At 40.8% G+C, this 24,746-nt stretch overlaps 1 protein-coding gene across 1 annotated transcript; it reads left to right on the forward strand.

Annotated features, from left to right (window-relative positions):
• The first annotated feature begins 5,950 nt into the window (after positions 1-5,950).
• Positions 5,951-10,549, forward strand: LOC119655701 (trithorax group protein osa). The gene has a single exon (XM_038061715.1). It carries the CDS (start codon positions 6,611-6,613, stop codon positions 9,878-9,880), a length of 3,270 nt encoding a protein of 1,089 aa, XP_037917643.1. The 5' UTR covers positions 5,951-6,610; the 3' UTR covers positions 9,881-10,549.
• The last annotated feature ends 14,197 nt before the right edge of the window (positions 10,550-24,746 follow it).

Raw genomic sequence — 24,746 nt, forward strand, 5'->3', positions numbered from 1 at the left:
CAGAATGCTCGCTTTCTGCAACTGGAGCGAGAGTTCCGATGATATCCGGATATCCGGTGTCAGATAGTGTCTGAAGGCTTCCGCAAGGCGCGCTCTCTTGACCTGGCAGTCGGCTTTTGACAGACTGCTGATAGCAAGATTCCGGTCCAGGTTAAGAAGGATCCCAGTTGTTCAATGCTATGCACCAACAGATACTTCAGATATAGTGGAGAAGTATGTTTTCTACGAGGTGGAGCTGACATTGTATTCATGATGGGTGGGAAACACGGTCTTGGCAGCCGCAAAGGTAATGATGGGGGGGGTTGTTGACTTCTGCAGCTTTCACCGTCTTGTTATTGGCGGAACACTATTCGACCACAGAGCCTGCGATAATGTCAGCTGGGTTTCAGCTGGTCGATACCGTACGAGGATCTAGTTCGACCAATTCGCGATTAGCAGTGAATTTAGGGGTTTTCTCCTGAATGTACGTAGCAAGAGAGGTGCAGACACAGACCTTGAAAGGGATCTGATGGTCCCAAGGAACTGGCCGAATGTTGCAGAAGGCAATGATTTCAGAAGTGTATAGCGCATCAAGAAAGAGCTTGCATATGATCGCGAATCTTTCGTTAATCCAGTAAAAGACGTTGACGGTTGACTCTTCATCTACAATGATCAGCATCTGAAGAGGTGGAAAAGCACTTCATCACGGTTCTTAATCGTATCACATCTGATAAGGATCCTCCTCTTGTGGATGAAGTTGCTAGTCATCGTAACATGCGAATACGAACGGTCCCTTCAAGCAGAAGAGAAATCATTTCGGCCATTAATGCAGTGTTATTTATCGTTTCACTGCAGTTATCGCAGATCTGTTACTTCTACTACGGAAATCTTGGGAATCTGAGATCTTCTGAGAGAGTGGAAGAAGGGGACAATCGTTTAGTTTCCAAAGAAAGGCCCCTTTCTGAGTGTGTGCAAAGATAATAGCTAAAATGATTCTGGAACGCATCAAAGAAGATCGACAAAGAGCAGGCTAGTTTCCGATCCGGATCCTCCTGCGTTTATCACATCAATACGATAACATTTTGGAACAGTGCACGGAGTTTAGATCTTCACTTCACCTGCTCTTCATTGATTTCGAGAAGGCTTTCGATAGCATGAAAAGGGAGTGTGTCTGTGGTTTCTCTACGCGGAGGTGGCATTCTGGAGAAACTAATAGCTATTATTAGAGCGACATCTGATGGTGGAAAATGTCATGTGCTGCACCAAGGAGAAATCTCAAAGAATTTTGAGGACGGCGCGATGGTTGAGGGGGTAGAGCGTTAGCCTCCTAATCTCGCTGCCTGGGTTCGAATCCCAGTCGTAATGAGTGTCACTTGCACAGCGTTGAGTGTGATGATGATAGTGAAACTGAAGCTCAATTTAACTGTGTGGATGCCATGTACTCCACCGAGGAGTGAACAGGAAACACTAAAGTCGCCGGGGTTGGATCCTGTCACCGATATTATTTGTTCTTGTGATTGGTAACGTTTTTCATGCTGCCTTGCTCGGAGGACGTTGAGGAATTCAATGGACTATGATATTTTTCCTCAAATACCTCGACTACTCTGATGACATTTGCTTGCTCTCGCAGCCGGCCATGGCCCTTCGTCAAATGGGTTTGGGTTTGGAAAGCGATGCAAGTAGAGTTGGACTGAAGATGAACATCAACAAAATCAAGGTTCTCAGGCAGGGTCATCGCACTCTCCTAAGCTAGTCGCTGATTGATAAAGTATAATAGAAGGAATATTAAAATTCCATGCCTACATTAGGCGGTAATGCAATGTCAATGGGGTGAGATAGGATGTTCGAAATGTACATGCAAGTTGACCGTGGTCGATGACGAATTTTGACCGCTCAAAACAAAAATTATCCTGTCTTTTAGGCAATAAAAACACCGAATTAGGAAACAGAAAAGGCCATGTTCTTTTGGGCAATCAAGAAGCGGAGTTTGAAGTGAGAATAACAATTGTTGGGAGCCGTACACCTGTTCAGTTTAACGTTTTCGCACTCTCTCTCCAGTGAAAGAAATCCTGGGGTACGGCTCATAAGAAAACGACAACAGACGATGACGCTGTCAGACAATATGACGTGGAAAGAATCGGGACACACTCGATGCATCCATAAACTCATGCGAAATTCGAGATGACTTAAAGTATCAACACCAGCCTACTGAACTGATATTCAACGGAATGCACCATATGCGGTACTACACCGCGGATAGGGAAATCAACTTTAATGGGAAGAACTTTTTGGAAGTCCAAAAGCGAAAGAAGGATTTGAGGGGTCTCAATCACAGTCTGCGAGATTTAGCGGACTAGAACCAGCCATAATACCGCCTCTCGCAACATGGGATGGTACCATTCTACAAATCAGCGAGGTCGAGGAAGTGGTTTATATACCGAACTCGAACATTTGGGGTGTGGATGCTTCAAAAAAGCTACTAGCTAACCTTAAATTAAGTAAGGTTGTTAAAACCAAATCTGCCATGAAGGTGGTTAGTATAACCACAATCGTACCGTTATTATCCTTATTGGAGCCGATGCCACTAGAAGTGAGGGGGGGTATTTTGAGGTCTAGGTGTTATATAGGGGCATCATCACGATTTTTGGGCTGGGTAGTTTATGAATACGGTACCTTGATTTTCTAACATGCTTGCTTGTCAAAACTTACGGGAAGCTGGTTGAGAAACAAATGAGGGATAAGCTGATATCCTATAAGTTTCCATCACCTAGTATCAACACCTTTTAATAACAAAGAGAGTCATCATGGAGTATTTGATATCAGCCGCCAGCAGGCATGGGGTAGAGGGCATATGTAGACTATTCTGATCTCTGATAGAAAACTGCCTAGCTCAACCGCACTTATGAAGTGAGACCATCAAAGTCATTAAAGTCCTGCAAGGCCTAGTAATAGAACAGATGCCCAGGGATATGCTGATGTTAGTATTTCTAATTTTGGAAAATTCTTGTAAATGCTGTCGGAGCCTATTAAGTGAGCTCTGAATTTGACCTAAGATTTGTGCGGTGGGAAAACGAACCTCCTATTCCGTAGCAGATATTTGCACAAAATCGAACCGGCCTTTGCTTTTTAAGAACGGCTTTGGTTATCAAATAAGGCTGGTTACCAAACTCAATTGGAACAAACGGCTCAAGCAAGGTTAGTTTGCCGCACGAGAAGCCGTAGGTAGGACACACAGATTAAAGTTACAATTGGTACACTTATGTTACTTATCTATGGAACTCTAGTATGGTGCCAAAACTAGACAAGAGTGAAATTGCAAGAGACTGAACTCTAACCATCTCGTCACCAAAACCATGACACGACGAAGAAAATTAGAATACAGAACAGTCAATAATGTCTTGGATGATGTGGTCCACCAAAATGGTAATAACGTCAAAGTAATTGAAGGAGCTATTCATTATTAGTAGATGTAAGTGGGAGGGGCCATTGGCATGGTTATTTTTGTTCTGTTACTTTAAAGAATGACAATTTAATGGCTTCCTCTTTCATCATTTGCAACTATCTCCGATTGAATCTCATAAAAGCAAAGAGTTGTTGGGGCGTGCCGACTTCCCGCAAACAATAATCCAAGCGAGAACTGAGATTGAAGCGGGCTTTCATAGCGAAATACATATCACTTGATATTATTTGGTAACTCAGGAAGCCCCCTAATGGCTTATGTTCAGATAATTTCCTCGTAGGACTTATCCTTGGCGCAGTTATTTGCGTTTTGCCTTTTCATTTGAGTCCATGGCGGTTGTGGTTAAACGCATATCAAATATATACTCCCCTAATAGACCCAACGGTCGTATTTGCTGACTTTTCTAATTTGTCTGATTGTGGTCTAGTAAAGTCCGGCATCATTTCGCTCTGGGCAGTCCGGCTATTACTGGGATCTCGTAAACTATTAGTTAGTATTTTAAGGATATATTTTTTGTGCCTATTCACAAAAAAAATATCCTACATGTATCTCAATGAATAATTAAATGGAAATTTTCAAAAATGCAGATGAAAATCGGTTAATTTAGTTTAGCCTTCCTTAAATTGTCGTTAGAAATATTGTTTGAGAATTTGACTTTAGTTCATCCATTTCACGAGTATCATTCTAAATCATAAAATGGGAGGTCATCACTACTAAAAGTTAATTTTTTTAATCTTAAAAGTCGTTCCCTTAATTAGTATTTCCTCCCTAAAATACAAAAGACTTCGATGCCTCCTGAATGCATGAATGAAACTTTTAGCGCTTCATTCTCAGGTGATAATTTCAAAAGGTAACTGTAATAACGCGTTTTGAATGTAAATAAAGATTTCTCATTTGATGTGTATGTGTGCGAATACTTGGGAGACCTTTGCGTGTTTAGTGCCTGCAAAACAACCTTATTTACCTTAACCTTTCAAGTTCATTCTAGAATATCTTCTACCTGCAATCCAGCAAGGAGCGGCTAATTTCGTACATCATTTAAAATAAAAGTAGCTTTTTCAAATGTATCTGATATCGAAAAGTTCACCTACAGGTAATGGGTCAAAAGGAAATCCTTTCGCCGATCAACATTCACCTATTTACCTCATTTCGTCGCTATCATGAACCATCGGAATTTAGAGCATAATTTATTTATTCCTCTCAAAAGATTCCAGCGTCCTACATGCACATTGCAACATGCACCCATCCCACTTTCCTGCTGCGATTTCACATATCCTTTCTACCCTTCACCGCCCCCCGTTCAACATAGGAAACATGGACAGCATCCCATCATCATAATGCACATTCCTTGGATAGTTTCACTCTCCGTTCCTTCACTCTTTTTGTATAGTTTAGCTATCCGCAGTTGGTTCGGTACCACACACGTAAACCCCTACTCTGTGCTTCCCCTTCACACACACAATCTACGGAACGATATCCTGTTTGTGCGCTAGTAGTTGTGTGTCCGAGTTAAATCATCAGAAGAAGATTGCCCACTCCTGTAATAGCGAAAGGACATCCAAATACCACACATACATAGTTGGCACTTTGTACCTCCCCTTTCGCCTAGTGCTCAGTGGGGGTAGGTTGATAAAGGATACGTGCGTCTGTAGTAGATTTGCTTCGGTCACTCATTTATTACCGAGGAAAGTGATAAAGAGCAAAGGAAAACAAGCAGCGGCTTGGGAGCGGAGGAAGAAGGATGCAAGAGACGAGCACATGGTATCAGCCTCCCTTCCAGGCCGTGGGCAGAGAAGCGGTGCAGAACTAGTGGGCCAGAAAGGACACCCCAGGACATTGGGAGGGGGAACACTAATTCGCTGCTGCTCCTAGCACGTGCTTGAGGGGAATGTCGGACTTGGCTTGATATATGCCGGTTGGTGATTCATGGCCACATGTTCGCTTCTTTGTTTTCTTCAGCTCCACTGCTCGCTGGCTAGCTGCTCCGCGCTCCACGACCAGATCTGAGCCGTGGGGAGCACGAGTGAGAATGGACAGTGCCGAATGGCTAGAGAAATCGTACTGACTGGACAGGTAAACGGCAGTGTGTTGGTGGGAATTCAAGTTTGAATGCAGAGCGAAATTGCAGAGCTGCTTGCGGATGTAGTGATTTTTCAATTTTGGAGAGTAGTGGCTAATCGTAGTTACTGGGCTGCTTCCTTCTCTTTCTCGAGTTAATTTAAATTTGATCGTGCATCGGCTGGTTGGATTGGATTTCTATGTGTTGGTTCACTTCCCCATCGCCGTTGTAAAATCCCACCAGAATCGGTGCGAGTGTGTGAATGAAAATTTGCAAATTGCTGGCAGTGGCTAGGACATAGGATCTAAGATGCCTGAGTGAGATAGACGATAATTGACTCGGTGTACGTGTGCTGCTTGAACTGCCCGCAAAACAACAACACTATACAAACAACAACACTATCGAAGAAACCTCCGGCATTTTTGGTCGGTCAACATCCATGTAGCCAGAATTAGAGGCAGCCGAGATAGAGAGTGCCAAAGAAGAGGGTCCATCCGCAGGCTTCGAAGCACCAGGTCAGTCAGTTCAGTGCATACCGTGAGCGAAGCGAGTTTATTTTCGGGAATCCCCAATCTTTTTGTCAAAATTAATGTTTTGTTTATTTCAATTAAAAATTGACAAATAGTACTATCCAAGTAGATTCAAAATTGAGCCGCGCGGACAGTGAACATGTAGAGCGCGCGAGTGTTCAGTGCTGTCTCCAGTGCCCTCCACTGAGAAGGGTTGAATAGAACAAATTTCAGTGCTAGAATTTTGAGGATTTGTTTTTTTCGTGGCCAGTGTTCCGTTTTTGTAACCGTTTTGTTCTACATACAATAGAGTTAGAAATTGCAACGGATCTAGGCAAGACTTTCGATAGTGACTAGCATAGTGCGACTGTACATTGCAACTGTGAATTATGGCTTAAGAGGGTGTTCAGTGTTGCGGGTGCAATTCGCGCGCGAATTTTAGATTTCTTTATATTTCGGACATTACTGATTTACGTTGTTTCATTTGAGGATATTTTCATTGAGTTTGTAACAGTTCGTTTCCCGCTCTCAAACTATACAGAGAAGTCCACGCGTGGTGTTGTCCGGTCCGAGTTATGGAATATGAAAAAGTGACATGAGGATATGAATCGTTGGGGTATGCCTGGATCAGGGCAGTCGCTAGCTGCATCTTCGACTTCGCCGTCGTTGTCCTTATCCTCAACAACGACCACATCAGCTTCCGGGTCGACACCGAGATTGGTGAATAATAGTGATACGAATAGTTCCACGGGAGATTTACCGTCGAATTCGCCAACCGACTCTGATAATAATAATCAACCGCTTTCCGGGAAATTGAACGATCCGCCGCAATTTTTGCAACCATCTCCGAACGAAAAGTCCTTGACGAATTTATCTAATTCCACAGTGTCCGCGGCGGCGGATTCTAGTGATAATCAGCCACCGACGCCTCAGCCGACGGACGCACCAAGCGCCCTCGGCAATACAGGAGGTGCGGTGGAAGCAGTTTACAGCAACAACCCAATCCCGTATCAGCCACCTCCGACTCAGCCGATTCTAGGACAGGACATGCATCATTATCCTACTTACATGCACGGCTATGATCAGTACTATCATCCGCCACCATCGAATATGGATTATGCAACTCAAAGCGCGATCTATGCCGGCCAACAACAATTACCTCCCGGAAATCAAGAGTACAAAATAGTGCCTTCCCCACGGTATCATCCTTACATGAACAATAGTGGCAGCTTGCATCCGCAACACAATACGAATGGTGCAGCTTCTAATAACGCCAGTAGTAGCGCTTCGAACAGCTCACTCAGTCCTAGGGTGGTAAGTTCTTCAAGTCCAACTCAAAATGCTATTATGAGCCAAACCGGCCAGGATTCAATGCCCACCATGCAACAGGAGCAAGGAGGAGGCGGTGGAATGCCAAAAGTTTGTGATAAGTGTGGAGCAGTTTTCCCATCGCATGCTCAACTAAATGAACATTACAATGCCGCACATGGAACTCAACCGCCAAACGATCGCCCTGCTGAAGATCAGCAGACACTGCAATCACAGTATCCATACCAGCCATACATTAAAGAGGAGCCTCCATCAGATATCCTTGATTTAGATTCACAAAAAATGGTATACCCGCCGCAACATGATCCTTCGGCGATTGTGAATCAGGACCCTCTGCCTCCAATGCACTCAATGCATCCAATGCATCGTTCTTTAATGTGGGGTACTGCTCCTGACATCCACTCCGGCTACATGCCACATGGTCAACCGCCTGATATGAAACCGTACTACTCACCTCTTAAGCAGAATTACGCTGCAATAAAGTCGGAATATCCGGGAACGGTTGTACCAGGATTCAATGCCGGACCCGTAATCAAATCAGAATTCAATAGTCACCCTCACCAAACGGCCGCACCACAATCCAGGGAAATAAAACCTTTTAATGCTGAGATAAATTCGGGTGGTGGAAACCCGGTAACATCAAGTCCGTCAGAATTCCCGTCGACAACCACGCCGCAGGAAAACGGTGCTCAATATCGGGGATTTGAACCTCCTACCTCTTCTTTGCCGAGCAATACTACTGGAACGAAAAGTTCTACATGGAAATCGAATGAAGCAAGACGACCAAAAACATATAATTGCACTGCTTGTAATAAGTGGTTCACTAGTTCGGGACATCTAAAGCGACATTACAATACCACGTTGCATAAGAATGCTGTAAAATCGAGTGGCCAGCCGGATCCTGCAACTCTGCCAATTAGCGCTCACCATCACCCCAGTCGAGATCCAAACTCGAAACATCACCATCGAAATAGTCAAGGAAATCAGCCGCCTCCCGCGCCTCCGGAACCGCCTAGGAGTCCTGATTACGCGTCTCAATACACACCTCCCCCGAATAGTTATAGTCAACAACAGGGCTTCCAACAATATACAAACGTTCAACAATCCGCACCAACTAACGGTCACCCAAACGGGCAAGCAGGTCCCTCCGACCATGCCTCCCTCCAACAGAGGGGCCTGCTGATAATTTCGAGCACACCAGTCACATCCAATCTGGAGGCACAACAAGATCAGGAGCAGATGCATCATCTGCTTCATCAACAACAGCAGCAGGTGGAGGTTCAGGATCCTTACACCAGCCTACAACAGGTTCAGCAACAGCAGGAAGTATTACAGGCGGAGGAAGCGGATCCGGAGGGGCTTCATCAGCAAGTCATCAACACCAACACTCTGGATCCTCTCCAGCCGCAGCAGCAATCACAGGAGGTTCATATTATCTCAATGTCCCCCCAAATCCAGCAGCACATGTTGCCGCAGCAACTGCAGGAGGAGCCCATCATCTCCACCATGGGCACCACCCCTACCACCACCACCATCATCAATACAATGGATCAACAATTCATCATCACCAGCCCTTTGGCTATCAACACCAACATCACCCCATCATTCCAACCCCTGCAACACCAGGAGGAGCCCCAGCTGAACTATCACACTATTACTGGTAATGAAGTTACAGAAGGACAACTCATGAATGCCAACGATATGCCCGAGCAGCTTTACGAGTTGGCCAACTATGGAATAGATGATGAGCAGCAACAACATGAGATCGTGGCCGTTCAACGGTTGCCAAGCGGTATGGTCAATTATCAAGATAACATGCCCTTGCCATACACACCCATAGTACCTGATTCCTGTTTCTACTCATCAAACATAAAATGCGAACGATCGCCAGAAGTGGGCGACGTAGCACCAGAGATCTCACCATACTCGCCGACGATTACCTCAACCAAGGCCACTCTCCCCAGTCCGCCTGCCATGGAATGCAGAGAAATTAAACGAAGCTCTCCGTCTGCTCTGAGGCGCCGAAAACAGGACAAAGCTATGCAGGATCCTTCAACTCCACTCGGATTCACATCGGTCACTGGCAACAACCTCATCACCCTCTCGATCGATATTCCAGCAACACAAACCCCAAACAGCTCACTAGGAACACCGACCGGCGAAATTCGTTGCGACGAATGTAACAAGGTATTTACCAAAATTTGTTATCTTACGCAACACAATAAAACATTCCACAACGGCGAACAACCCTTTCGCTGCAACCGATGCGGCAAACGCTTCTCTAACGAAGTAGTTTTTGAAACACATTACGCCAAACATAGTGCCGCCCAGAAACCCCACCAATGCCAATTCTGCCCTAAACAATTTCACCACAAAACTGATTTGAGACGACACATAGATTCCCATACGGGGCGGAAAGCTTATGTTTGTGAGACTTGCTCCAAGGGTTTCACAAGGAGAGATCATTTGCGGAAGCATGGGGACACGCATAAGCCCAAACCTCCGAAACCGCTCAAGATTCGGACGAAGCTCAAGGCTGAATGATGATATTAAGTAATTTGTAAGTTATCCTTTTTGAAATTGTTGTAGGACTTTGGGGGCATATTAGAAGGGTTGGGCTTCTGAGGTTTAGGCAGGTCTTGCGATCAGATTTGGAGAGTTTTGTTTCAAAAACAGTCCCCTGTGAGCAGCCCCGTGTCAGCTCAGGTAGCTTCTCAACGATTCCAAGGATGTTATTTATGCTTAAGTTCTTTGGTTTAATTTCTTGTAAAGTAAATTAATTGTATGATAGTTGTAATGAGATATATCGAAGGACCGTCAGAGAGTTGATGAAGTCATAGGTAAATGCTGTAAGTTTCAGAAAATTCCGGGATTTTCCCTGCATTCCTTGAACATTTCTTAGTTACCAGCCTCAGGTTTATACATAAGCGAAGACATGAAATACCATTAACGTATGAATAGCCATATTACGTTTTTATTATTTTGGTTTAATCAAATACGAAGAACGGAACAAAGAGAATAAATATATTTTTTGCTATTTTCTAATGTTTAGTTTTTACATAGAAAGTACATGGAATAGTTGATGAAGAAAAGAATGATAGATTTTATTTTTATATTTGCATTGTATACCTACGAATGATAGACTATCCACGCCATTTTTGTACAAGGTATAATTTATTTTCGATTTTTTTTTATAATATTCTGCAGAATATTTCAAAGGGATGCCATTTATTTTTCTAGATTTATCGTAAAGTATACAATTGTCAGAAGACATGATTATATAATTTTTATTCGCGGCATTTTCGCCGCAATTTCTCTTTCAATTGACTCAATTGATTATTCTTATTCGATATTCTAAATGAAATTCTTTGTTTGGATTAAAATTCCTTCTCCGCGTGCCAATTCTCGTCTGAGGTAAAATAAGTTCCATCCTTTGGACATTTTACGTGTATGGTTGATTAAATTTAAAATTAAATGATGTAACTTCGATTATATTATATTTTAAATGTATAGAAAAAATATTTTATTTTAATTATATTATTATTTTTGTTAAACTGATGGAAACGAATCGTAAAAAGACAATGAAGTGAAAATATATGAATTAAAAATTTATAATTTTCCGTTTTTTATTTTATTTCTTTTTCAGTTTTTTGTTCTGGTTGTGTTAGTGCGTTATTCAGGGAAGCTTTCAGATTTTCAGTTTGCAGTTCGATTCTACGCTTTATTTTTTCAGATATCTTATATTTAATTAAAAAGGGCATATTAGAGTGTAATATCAAATTTAGAGCAAAAACTAGAGATCTTTGTATAGGTTGAAGGAATTTTTTTATCTTTATTCCTGGAAGATATACTACTAAAGATTCAGTGATTTCCTCACGTGAAGATAATTTTTATAGATGATGCTATTACATTCTACTTGCAATCGCTTCTGCGGAAGATATTTTTTTGACGAGTCTCCATCCCTCTTCCTATGAGCTGTCACTGTTTGATTCATTTGAAAATATTTGGCACCATAGAGTCGGTTTGGGCTTTATCCAAGTTTTTTTCTTGGTAGGTGCTATTGACCCACTGATAACACTAAAATTTTTCTTCTTTCTATTCCTAATCGTCCGCACTGACGACTTTGACCAATTGTATTTTCACTAGCACTAAGTAAATTAATATTTGCTCTTTCATGTCGAGGGTCAAATTTTTTTTTCTCTTTTTGTACTCATGACATTCAAAGAATGCTTAAAATTCTTCAAAGTACAGTCCTTGGGCCTCTACACATTTTTCCCAGCGAGTCTGTCATGATCAGTATGCGCCCTCGAAGGCGTCTTCGGAGAACTCTCGCAAAATCTTCTATGGATGAAAATTGTGCTTCTTTTTCAGGGCTGCTTTAATCCGAAGGACCAAAAACAAATCTTTTGTGATGATTTCAGAGCTATAGGGGGGATGGGGCAGCGTGTGCACCTGGTGTTTGGCTAGGAACTCGTCTACCAGGCGCATTGCCATAATGGAGTTTCCAGGTAGCAGAAATGTCTTTTCAAGTCCAGATGTAAGACCCTCTTTCGCAGACTTTCTGGTACATCTATTTAGTAGGCAGCGTTAACTGTCTGTCCTTGAGGATTATGGACCACTCTTTTACTGTCGAAAATGAGCATTGTTTTCACTTTTAATTTGCTCGTTCCTGCCTTTTTCGGCTTCGAGGACTGGTCGGCGTGCCACTCAGAACTTTGTCGTTTTGTTTCTGGGTCGCATTGAAAAGCCCAGGTTTGACCACCAGCGATGATTTGCGCACAAAATAGGTTCCTTTCAATACGTTGCAATTTCTGCTCATTTGGTCTTTTGGTCGTTTGACACCTCCAGTACAAACTTGGTGCAGGCTTTTCTCGTCTCCAAATCTTCAGTAACATTGCGAAAAACAAAATAGACGACCAATTCAGTTCATTGGAAACCATCTTGATACACAATCGACGGTCAGAGTCCAACAGGAGCCACATTGTTTTTGGTTTTGCTGGTTGACGAACGACCAGAGCGTTGAGTCTCTTCTCCGTGCTTTTTAAAGATCTTTGATCACCTGGAAAGCTGTGAGTATGACAGAGCAGATTTCTCGTACGCATCACGAATTACTTTGTTAGTTTCCTCAGAGATTTTTTCGAGTTTATCACAATGTTGTTCGATTGTCCACTCCATTTTTTTCGTGACACCGTCGGCGGGCAGAACATTGCATTTTCAGTATGCAGTTTCTACCCATAATGCCTTTTATCTTGCAAATTCTCACAGTTACTATAGTTGATCTTACAATTTTCTTCAAATGTTTAATTGTTAATTCATTGTGTATTCAGAGCAGATCGTCATAAACCATCTGAAATGGAATTTCATAGTTATGCTGCTCTTTGAAAACTTATAACTCGCGCTCAACAATTTTGAAAAACTTTTTTCCAGTTTTTCGCATCCTTATATCCTTATTATGTATATAGTAAAAATAAAGTAATAAAATGAGATATATATGCCTATCAAAGAAAAATAAAACCTAAGAGTGAAATATATACGTTCCAACAATTTAAACTGTATTGAAAGTCCTAAGACTGATGTCCGTTATTTTGAGGAGAGGGGGGATTGGTGAACCGTTCTTCGCTATTTGGAAGTGGTCGCTATTTCGGGTGTTCGTTATTTCGAGCGTCTACTGTATATGGTTTCACTTCGTGCTATTGTTCACTTAGTTTTTCTGGCTGGAGAAGAGCCGACAAAATGGGGTAGTAGTGGCCTTCTGGAGCTGAGCTGCTGCCGTACGCTATGATGGTAGCATTGGCCGTCAATGTCATGACAGTCCAAATTGGCACTTAGTCGTCAGGATATATCCCCACTAGGCATCTCGATCCTTTGCCCGCATCTTCCAGGCTTCATACAGGTTTCGTTCAGCAAGGTTTTCTTGACTTTTCCACTTAGCTTCATTTGAATAGCCTTTCGACTATTTGCTCATTTCTAGTCGTATCGAATTTGTCAGTAAAGTCCGTCCTTTATTAGTCCAAGTATTCGATGTATAATTTACGATTTAAATATCTCGACAGACTTCTCTGACACCAGCGTTAGAATCCAAACCTCGCAGCCGTGAATTTCGTCCTTTCTTTATTATCCCTAAGTCCACCTCTAGGTAACTAAGCCAACCAAATTTTCTGAATTGAAGTCCGTATTATTAAGTTTTGTTATCTTGAGACCTGTTTTCAAGTTTACGATTTAAAATTGTATTTTCTCCCCGTTTATTCCTAGTCAGACTGTTGGTGCTGCTTCATCTGACTCTAGGAGTATCTCTTTGGGGGACTTGGATTAGAACATAATGTTAATGTCTTCAGCGAATCCTACATTGGCGTCAAACGTCAGTTTGCGAGCAACGTATTCATTCACGGTACATGTTAAAGAGGGTGGGCTTTGTTTTTAAGGTTTTGTTTGTAAATCAAAACTCACACAAAACGCACTTTTCTCAGAAACCGCTATACCCATTGACACGAAATTTCGTGAGAAGGTGGGACCTGTGGACCCCCAGACATGCAGTGAGTGATATTCTTCCACGTTGAGATTTTGGGGGTTCCCCATACATGTAAAAGGGGATGTAAAATTTTTTTTTCACCAAATATAGTCATGTGGGGTATTAAATGAAAGGTTCTTTTCGAAGCCGGTCTTAGTTTTGAGATTTGTTAAGATCGCGGGGAGTGGGAGGGGTGCAAAAAGATGATTTCTTTAACGGACCCATTCTCAAAAACTACCCAACCGACAAATCTGAAAAAAATCATGAAGCTGCCTCTATACAGTGCCCAGGCCTCAAAATACTCTCCATATCGATATCTGTTCAAATTAAGTTAATAACAGTATATTACCATATTGAGAAAATTGAGTAAAACCCCCCTTAAGTTTATCTCAGAGTTATAAAAGTTGGCAATAGTATAAAATATAATATGAGGCATATTATCTCCAAGTTTGATCAAAATCATACTATTAGTAACAAAGTTACAGTAGCTCGAAGTTGTCTTTACCGTATAAATTTACAACCCGAAGTACTAAATCTGACATGCTAAATGCATATTCTTAACGGGCTACCTACAAATGGGATAGTTCTGCACTCAAATATACTCACACAAGAAGCAAACAAAACCTTTCATACCTGAAGCGCCCAGTTTCCGGTTTCCCGACTTGTTTATACATAGGATCAGATTCCCAAGCATCTTTGGTTGGTCTTAGCTATCGTCGATTCGGTCAATCATATCAGTTCTGGTAGTAAATGGAGCTCTCACACGATAAGACAGAGTGCTTCCTATTTGATACTGTCATTTGGATAGTCTTCAAGGAGTTAACCTTCTTCCATGCATAAGTACAACTCATTTTTGAAATTTTTAGTTCAAGCTTAACCTTAGACTTTTACATCAACTGCAAGTATACCTAAACAGTCTACCCACAATGGATGATTTAGAAAACTATTTCAAATTCTGTATAAAAAAGGGAAAATATCAAGGATTCAAAGGAAAGTGCTAGGAAAACCTTTTTAATTTCAAAATTTAATTAAAAACACAATTTTTAATAATGGGTTGTACCTCCTTTATTTTCTATTATCTCTAATATTCTTTAGTCAAGCTTTTAATACATAATTTCGGAATTTCCTACCATTACCGAACTATTGCATCCTTATAGTCATGGACATTTTCCTATTGCTTACTGACGGCAAAAACAGTGAGACATACTACACCAAGGGTTTTCCATGTTCTTTGGAACCGCAGATCGGACTGCCCGCATCAATATCAGATTCACGATCCTTGCTGATTGAACTTCTATAGTATCTTTCTGGAAGACTATGGGTCTTTTGGTAATTTGCATTCTCTGCGTACTGACTTGATCCAGAATCATATCAAAATCCACCTCGTCGTTCGATCGATAGAAAATAAATTTTATTTCTACTTTCTACTGATACCTAATTCTAGCCCAAACCATTACAGAGCCTCCATCCAGCTAAAGGCGGTTCAACATCATTTCGTCCTTTCGTAGATAAGAAAATAAAAATCGTAGCCATCAGGTCCGCTTAAAGTAAACTTTTATGAGTAAAAAAAAATTGTTTGCCACTTTCTTTCCTGCGAATCCAAACTCCTTTTTTTTGCATTTTACCGTCCACGACCCTCTTATTATATGACGGATAGTGTCCACACTGGGGCGGGGGGTATTTTCCCCGAACATAGTCGTGTAGGCTATTAAATGGAAGGTTTCGATTAGTGCTTTACGAGGCAGATTTAACATCGGTAGCTAAGTAGGGTAGTCAAGAACCAAAAAGTACAAATCTGAAGTGATTGAAGACTTATTCTTATACTCATCCGGAAAATCTGTAAAAATTATGAAGACGCCTCCATGTAAAATTTAGGTTTTCAAATGGATTTGATACCAGCCCTGTTCAAAGGAAGGTAGTAATAGTAGACATATTAATATATTACTGAATTTTGAATTTGAAATGAATCATTATCTGTCGCCCATGACCAGCTTCCAGAAGTTCCTGGGAATCAGTTGCTCTATTTCGTAGTTCAACTTTTCGTATTGAAAATTGATCATTGTAGACCAACTTTCTACTTCTCTGGTGATATGGACAACTTCACATTTCTGGGAAATTCTAATGGCAACTTCCATGACAAACACCAATTTTATACTTCTGTTTTGATGATGTTCGGAGACTTTATTTTTTTTTGTTTTATTTTTTATTAATATGGTACTGAACTATTAGTTAGATCAAGCGACGTATGAACCCAAAATGTGCACGAAAATGTGAAAAAGGTATTGAAAGTTTTCCTTGCATTGTATTCATCCAATAACGAATTTTATATTCAAAACTTGAAAATTTTGAAATATACACTTATCTTGAAAAATAATTTAGGATGGTAGGTGGTGCAAAACAAAATGAAAAAAATTGCCGCTTCCGCGGTCGATAATAACCCACTCATACCAAATTATTGAATTCAATGGCCGCTCTGAAGAGCCCAATTAGCGCTGTGGTGCGTCGTTTTGATATCACTAAGTCCGAAGACCACGACTACCGTGGCTACTAGGTCTTTCTAGTAGAATCCAGTTGGCTCAACTGGAGGTCTTTGAGATCTTTTGAGGTCCCGAAAGGATTGGTTATGTAGCGTGCGCAGAATGGCCCTAGATAAAGCTGGGTAATCGCAAAGAAGGTACCTTGAGGGTTTCTCCTAACTATGCCTAGTTCGGCGGCATGGTTGTCTAAAGGCTAGTGCTCTGTGCAGAGGCCTGGCCGCATTTCCACGCGTCTGACCCTGAAATTTTTTTCCAGCGGGATTGAAGAGAGAGGAGTGTCAGCTCTCATTTCATACCATTTCTTCCTCCCATGGGCATGGGGTTCCACATTAAACCCTATTTTTTCACCTTAAAACAATCTCGCTATGAGACACGATAACATTTTAAGGGTTAGAGATCGCGATAATTCTCCAGCAGGGCTAGAAAGGAGGCACACTAAACTTTACCACTTTACAACTTTACAATTCACCCTTTACCGAATTCAATTTAGTGGGGCTAGGAAAAAAATATCTAAATTTCGACTGCGTCCAAACAGTACTAGAGATAATAGTACATCCCCGTATCTATTCTTTGAGAATATACAAAAACTAATATCGGAAATGCATATTGTACGAAAGTCAAAGATGAGAGCCATTTATTTCTTAAAAGTTCATTTTCATTTATGAAGCAATTTGCTTTAGCACAAAAACTAGAAGTAAAAACTGAGAACTTCACTCACTTCACACTCACAAAAGACTACTTTGCCGGTTTAGTTGAAATTTGAATATCTTATTCTACACACCCATGCCGATATACGGAACCTCAAAAATATTTTTCAGGTTTTGTGTAAAGTAAAATCTTATTAAAAACGTTTTACTGTCTGTCTTTTTTTAAGGAGGTGGAAATCTTCAAAGGACTCTGGCCTGGGCACGCCAGAGTGTGGCATTTTTACCCACTGAAACCATCCCCGACTCCCCCTATCCCGTGGAAAAACCTTTAGGTATTACATCACGAGGCGGAGTTAGCTTACTTTAGCTAGATCTCCTCTTACCTGCGGGGTTCGTAACCGCGTCTTCCTCATTTTTTCTGCTGATGATGGGAACTATGAACGTTCACGCATACAGTGAGTTACATCATTATGCGTCAAATTTAAGGGTGGGTCCCCATATATGCAAAAGGGGGTGTACATTTCTTTCACCAAAGATAGATATCAAATGAAAGGTCTCGATAAGTACTTTCCGAAGCCATTCTTAATTTTGACATTTATTGGAAAGGTTGGGAGTGAGGGGGGTTGAAAGTGATCATTTCTTTCACGAACCCATTCTTAGAAACTACTAAACCCAAAAATCTGAAAAATCAGAAGGCTGCTACTATATGGTGCCTAGTCTCCGAAATACCCTTCATACCGATATATGTTCCAATAAAGTTAATAACAGCATATTACTATAATTTTTAGTAATTGACTGCAGAACTCCCCTTTAAGTTCATCCTAGCACCACGAAATTGCCGCAGCAATGTAGGCTGCATGCAGCAATAGGCATGATATTGCAAAGTTTGGTGGAAATCGCACTATTACTAAAAAAGATATAATAGGTCGAAGTTGTCAATATCACTTGAAAGTGGATATTCTCACATAATGTACGCATATATTACGTGGTACATACTAATGGGACAAATGCACAGTCAAATGTCTTTGTAAAAGAAATATCACGAAACTTTTCATACCTGAAGTGTCCAGCTTCTGGCTTCTCGACTTGTTTATTTTATTTTATTGCATATTCGAGGTTCCGCTAGTCAGTAGAATAGAAAGAAATTTATTTTTTTTAATTCGGCCCAAAACAGGAGGCTGTGAGATTCTTTTCAAGGAGCCTTACTTGGGCCATGGAAAACATATATTGATTAATTCAAAATTAAGTACAAAAGAATTAAAATAATTATTGTACACATATTCTAAGCCTTTAAGAAAAAAAGAAAAAAAATAATGAAATAAAGTTGAAGTTTCGAGGGACACACTGTACTACTACTTTAAATTGTGTGGCACTGCTATTGCTTTCATACAGTTACCCGTCCCAGAGGACGCTATTGAACCATTATTTTCTCAGACCAGTTCATTAAAGCAAATATGTTAATGGTAGAAAATTGATGGGCAGTCTAATTTTGTATTAAAGAAACCCAGCTCCATTCTTATCCAATGGTAAAAAGTTGGTGTAAAATTTTATAATAAAATATTGAACAAATTCTGAACTGTTAATGGAAAAGTCTTAACTTGAAATGGAAAATTCTGAAATAGATATCGAAAAGTTTGAAATTAGTTTGGAAAGTTCTGAAATTAGTTTGGAAAAATTGTGGATTTGCAAAATATATACATATATATATTTCGTGTCACTGGTCCACTATTTCTCCTTTAATCTTCCTGAGGTAATGTATTTTTGACCATGTTCTTGTGGACTTTCAAACTACCAGATTTTTCTGAAAAGTAGAAAAGTGATGACTGCACTGTAGCGGCAATATCTGGCTGTGTAAAAGTTAATGGTATTTGGAGTTTGTTTTCACTGCAATATTACAACCACTGTCAAGAAGTAATTTTCCTTCATTTGTCGAGCAATCCACACGAATATCAACCAGTTGCTGCTTTCAAAATATTGTGCCTGTTCAGTCAATTTTATGATATAATATCTTGGTAGGGTATATCCTGACTATTTCCCCGCGTAAAGCAATCCAGATACACTCCATGTAGACGTTGTCCAAAACGGGAGGATCCTGAGCGGAAACCAGCCTGCACATTATCAACAAAATTTTAGAGATGATGATTTTAGTTGGCATCTTCGCAACAACAGAAAACAAGCACGTTTCTTTGAAATCGTGCCGATCATATCCTTTTTCCAGTCACTATGAAAGATCTCAGATTCGAAGCATTTGCGAATGAGTGGAAGAAATAAGTTTCCGGCGAAGATAATTTCGCTTCTATTTGGATGAGTATTCCGAATCGGCATGCTTCGCCATATCTTTTAAAATAGGTAGAACTTCATGGGTTGACATACGATTCTGAATTGTAGTAAAGTGCTTTTCCAGCTTCTTATCATTGGGCATGAGAAGGCTTCCCTCCCCCGCGAGTTTTAAAACAACCTGCCAGCTCTTTTATGATGCAGCCTACGATAGCAGAATTGTTGCGGGGCCGCTTCCTTTGAGCATATACAAGGATGCAAATCATTCCTTACTTGTTTTAAATGGCCCTAAAAACAGATAATAATTTGTAGGCTAGCAGCCTGGAAATTTCGAAACTCTACAGTTACCGAAATTCCTATGTTGTTACTACGGCTCTGGTCCAGGTCAATAAGCACAACAATTATGCGGTACTACAGTCCAGCGGAGATTTATTTATTTTCAGATTTGTTTTTAGTCCTTGATGAAGAGGCTGTAGAATCGCTGTTGCCTTTGGGGACGACAAATCAAGGAAGTACAATATACATGGTAAATTATTATTAATGCGAGGATGAACTGGGCATTTATCAACGGACAGCAAATTTTTTTCTTTGTACTGACTCTGCATCCTATTTACGCAATGCTTCCTCGAACCATGTAAAAGTCATCCTAGCTTTAGTGCCTTCTTAACTCGACTGAATGGACTGGAAGGCTTTCGCTTTGTAGAAAGAATGTAGATTTTTGAATTTTACTTTTATACTTTTGTCCGTGTTATAGCCACAAATACGGCAACTAGGTCCTTGAACAACTTTTTTCAGTGCATCTTTCTTTCTGAATTTAAGTGCTTCATTATCTGCTACAAGTTTGTAAAATAGCGTTGTTTTGTCAGCACCGAAAATTTCTAAACTCCTGTAGGCTTCGTTAACTACTGCCAAAAGATTTTGAAGCTTATCTCTGCAGTTATTCTGAGCTTGAAACCTAGCTTCCGGAAAAGTGTTCTGCGTAAATTATGCCGTTTTGTTAATGAAAACAGAAAGTCGAACTTTTTGATATTTAGAAAAAGCTTTGCCCGATATCTTCTAATAATAGTAAATTCAGATTTATGTGGTTGAACAAACTATTTGCTTTATGCTTCCAAATCTAACTGTTGATGACGACGCTCTTTTTCATTATTTTAAATAAAACTAATAAGAACTTTGCAGCTTTTTTTGAGATGTTCAACATACCCTTTCACTTTCAAATAATTGGATTGGAGACTATATTTTTTTCTCGGTTCTTTTAAATTGTTGATATGGTAGAATGTTGTACTTTAAACTCATGACATAGATTTGAATTGGAATTCCCATTTTCAATCTACAGGCAATAAGAGTATTAATAAAACCTGTGAAATACTCTAATTTCGATAGCTACTTATGTCCTCCAGTGCTAAAATTCGAAGAAAGTAATGTAAGATCGTCCCTCCTAAGTGGGTCAAGTTGCCATGTGTGATGAATAATTCACCACTACATGCTTATTAACTTTTCCGAAAAAAGTCCCAGAAAACGGCCTTTCCCCGAGAGTAGTCCCCGCCCCCCCCCCCCCCCCCCCCCCCAATGATTTCTAATCCCGCTGGTTAACTGTATATGGTTCGATAATTTTATGTATTCCTCGGAAACGAAATGGTCCTGCAGGATGATGTGCTCCCCACTTTCCATACCTTTTTTCTCACGAACTTCATCTCATCCCCGTAGTCTCCGAGGCGAATTTCAACCTTCTCTATAGCAGTCCAACGTGCACTTTGCTGCAATATACCCAGGAAACTTTGTATACTCAAGACTTGGTCATTTAGTCGATCGGGAATTTGGTTGATCTCAGAAGAGTTTTAGGCTGACTATTCTTGTCACTTAAAGCAACACCGGAACCATATTTCCATAGCTTGCGTTTTAACAAAAGGGAAATTCGGAAAAACTGACATACTATTCTTCCTTCGTTAACCTTTAATGAGCTTTGGGAGCGTTTGTCGTTCAAGCTCCTACGTTTTGACTTTGCTGATATTGGTGTAAATATCATCCACACATGTCCTCCAAAATCGTTTCATCAAGCCTGCCGAAGCTAGGTCTGTTTTCAGTTTGGTTATGGAGCCCCTTATAATATTTGCCTTTGAAAGGAAGGTAGTTTCTATTACTGACCTCTTTATTGGTGATGTAGCCAACCTACTACTTCTCTTTGACCAGAATGCTCGGAGAAAAAAAACTTGTGGTTAAAAGGCATCACGACTTCGTCCTCCTTGAGTTTGCTTATCAAATTAAGAACGTGAACAAATTTGCTTTAGTTCTGAGGCGTCCTTTTCTTATGCAGTTGTAGGAAGTTTTCTTGTCCCGGGGTGACAAACGTTAGTCCGTTGCCACTTAACAAATAACACAAACGTTAAAGACTAATTTGTGATGCAATCCGAAAAAGCTAGTGGTATATATGGCAGATGTCTAGAGTTAGTCACGAACCAGGCAATTACTATTGTGAGCGTTATATTGTTCAGGTAACTTGAATTTTGAATCTCATTCATTGCTTTTAATATAATTTACATTTGTATAACTATAACTGCCTATGGATTGAATATATCATAGTTGCGGTTCGACCCATCCTAACCTAACGTTCTCTTGTGCGGTGGCAGAAGCGTACCATAGACGAAGCTCAATAGGAATCAAAGGACCGCGTGTGCAGATGCGAACGGGACTCGTCAGATGTCTTACATTTCCTCCACCCTTACCCTCCTAGACCACCACATTAAATATACTGTAGCTAGCATTGCTAGGAATATTGTTGTGGACTTTAGAGTGGAAGACCAGTGCTGTGTTGCAACGTTATGACACATAAAGACGGTCTGTGGAGTCAGTGCCGGAGTTTTGTTGAATCTACACAGTGTAGCAGAGTCGTATAGTTTCCCAGGATTCTCCAATGTATTCCAATCGGAAGTACTGGGGATACTGTAAGCCTGCCGGTGGCTGGGGCATGATTGGAACTCTAAGCGTAGTATAATCATTCTGACTGACAGTAAAGCGGCCATTATGGCCTTGTAATCAGCGGTGACTTCTTGAAGTGTGATGGGTAGTGCAGGAACGCGCTGATCAGCTCGGGCGGCACGCTCAAAGTCACCTTCCTCTGGGTTCTCGGGCATAGGAACATAGAGGGTAATGAACAGACTGACGAACTGGCCAGGCTGGGTTAATAGTTCCTCGCGGGGCACAGTCTGTGCGCGGGAGGCTTACCACCTGCGCCAAGTCAAGGAGGATTTGGTCCGCCAGTAGCAAGCCCCGAATATAAGAGCTCTTCCGCCAGACGCATACAAACCTTGTTGGAAAATCTTCAAAACCCAGGAAGCTCCCATCCATTTTTTAGAAGAATGCATATTATGTGTGTGAATTATAGTAATTTAAAAGATATATTATAGTAGTTTAAAAATATATTATTTATAACTCTTCTTCATTTACCCAAGATATTTATAAAGGAACATAAATACCATTTTGTATTGGTACATCAAAGCAATTCGGGATTGTTGGGGGGACCGGCTAATTTGTAAAAATTACAAAATACGATTTATCGATGCACGAATTATCGGGATTCCACTGTATATGAAAGTTTTATTGATTATAACAGAAAACGTGCAGAGGCACGATGTTTTTCGACTCGATGGCAAACCATGCTTGGTAGTTAAATGTTTCCAAATCAGAGATACAAGCCCGAAGCCTTATATCAAAGAAGAATACACTATCCTGTTTAAAAGACAATGAAAAAGATGCGTGACGTTTTCTACACCGATGGCTTCTGAAGCAGGAGGTTATTTTTCAGATAGAAGCAAATAACGAGTTTTTTGTTTGAAGCAAAATTCAACGGCCTTTTAGAATTGACGATATACTAAAGTATCCGGATAGCTGAGTGGTTATAGCAGAAGGCTGTCGTACGGAAGGTCGCGGTTCAAATCTCACTGGTGGCAGTGGAATTTGTATCGTGATTTGACGTCGGATACCAGTCGACCCAGCTGTGAATGAGTACCTGAGTCAAATCAGGGTAATAATCTCGGGCGAGCGGAATGCTGACCACATTGCCTTCTACAGTATACCGTAGTGTACCGTTACGGTCTCGAATGAAGTGCTCTAACACACTTCAAGGCTTTGATCCAATATGGATTGTTGTGCCAACGATTATTATTATTATATACTAAAGGACAGGTATAGCGCAATCTGAAACGATAGGTAGGAGTTGAACAGTCTTTCAATCAACTCAAATCGATCAAGAATCTAGAGATCGTTTGAACTCTATATCTAAATTCAATAAGGTGGAACTACTCGCGCTATTTGGTCACTGTGGTGAAGAGGGAAATGTAATTCTGGATGTCTTAGCAAAAGAGGGTTCAATTTTTCTCATGCCGAAGCCGAAACCAGTAATTAAGAGTGCACTGTGCTGTTTTCAGGAAGTCGAATAATTTTTTTTTGAAGATAAGTGATATAACCTTAATGCTGCTAAACAAACGAAACTCTTCGTATCAGAAAAAACAAACATACCGCAAGGTGTATCCTGTCGAAAAGCGAAAAAGGTTGAAAAAAAGATATGTAAGCATTCTTCAGAGTAGGAATTCTACAGGATAATGCTGCATGTCAGTCTTGGAATGAGGAAGCGAAATCCACAGAACGGTCCCTATATGAGTGCTCCAGGCGCGCATGCATCAGACATCCGATTTAGGTGCTGATATACTCCAACCGCAGTGAGTAGCATCACATCCACTAACAAAAATTATGCGATATATAAACGCTCTCCAATCCCATCCAGATGTTGTTCATAATTCGAGCCGCGATGCTCTCCACTTTCGCTTTCCAATCATGAAAAATGTTAAACTTTTACCGACCAAATACGTTGATCAAGGCATATAAATAGCCATAATTGGAGACTTTAACAGCCAACGAGGGAAGGAGCCCGTATTCAGGCGATACGTTGGCTCCCATAGCTTACACCAAAGTACAAATAATAACGGACTACGGATCATTCAATTAGCAGGGTCACACGAAATGATTGTAGGAAGTTCTATAAGATATCCATAAGAGGGAAATGGATGCCGCAATAACCGCAGTCAACAGAAATCCTGGGGATGAAGCATCAACAAAAGATCTTCACAACCACCTGAAAAATGTTATCATAAATACGGCCATAAACATACTAGGTCCTAACCGCAGAAAGGAGTCGAAACGGTTGGTTTGACGATGAATGTAAGCTAGCTATGGAACGGAAGAATGCTGCATACCGAGTAATGCTGCATTCTCAAAGAACGCGGACACGTGCGGAGACTTGTTACGAACTCAGGCGAGCGGAGAAGCGACTTCACAGACGGGAAAAGGAAGCCAGGGAGAACCAAACAGGTCTGTGAACTAGAAAATTACAGGGAGCAACCAGCAACCGCCCCAGAGTTGGAAGTTTTACCTACAAGTCAGCAGAA

This window comes from Hermetia illucens, chromosome 4 (genome assembly GCF_905115235.1).
Source record: "Hermetia illucens chromosome 4, iHerIll2.2.curated.20191125, whole genome shotgun sequence".
Taxonomy (NCBI): domain Eukaryota; kingdom Metazoa; phylum Arthropoda; class Insecta; order Diptera; family Stratiomyidae; genus Hermetia; species Hermetia illucens.

What these genes read in the sequence shown, in the direction of transcription:
- LOC119655701 (XM_038061715.1), top strand. Translation starts at nt 6,611, where the DNA reads ATGAATCGTTGGGGTATGCCTGGATCAGGGCAGTCGCTAGCTGCATCT.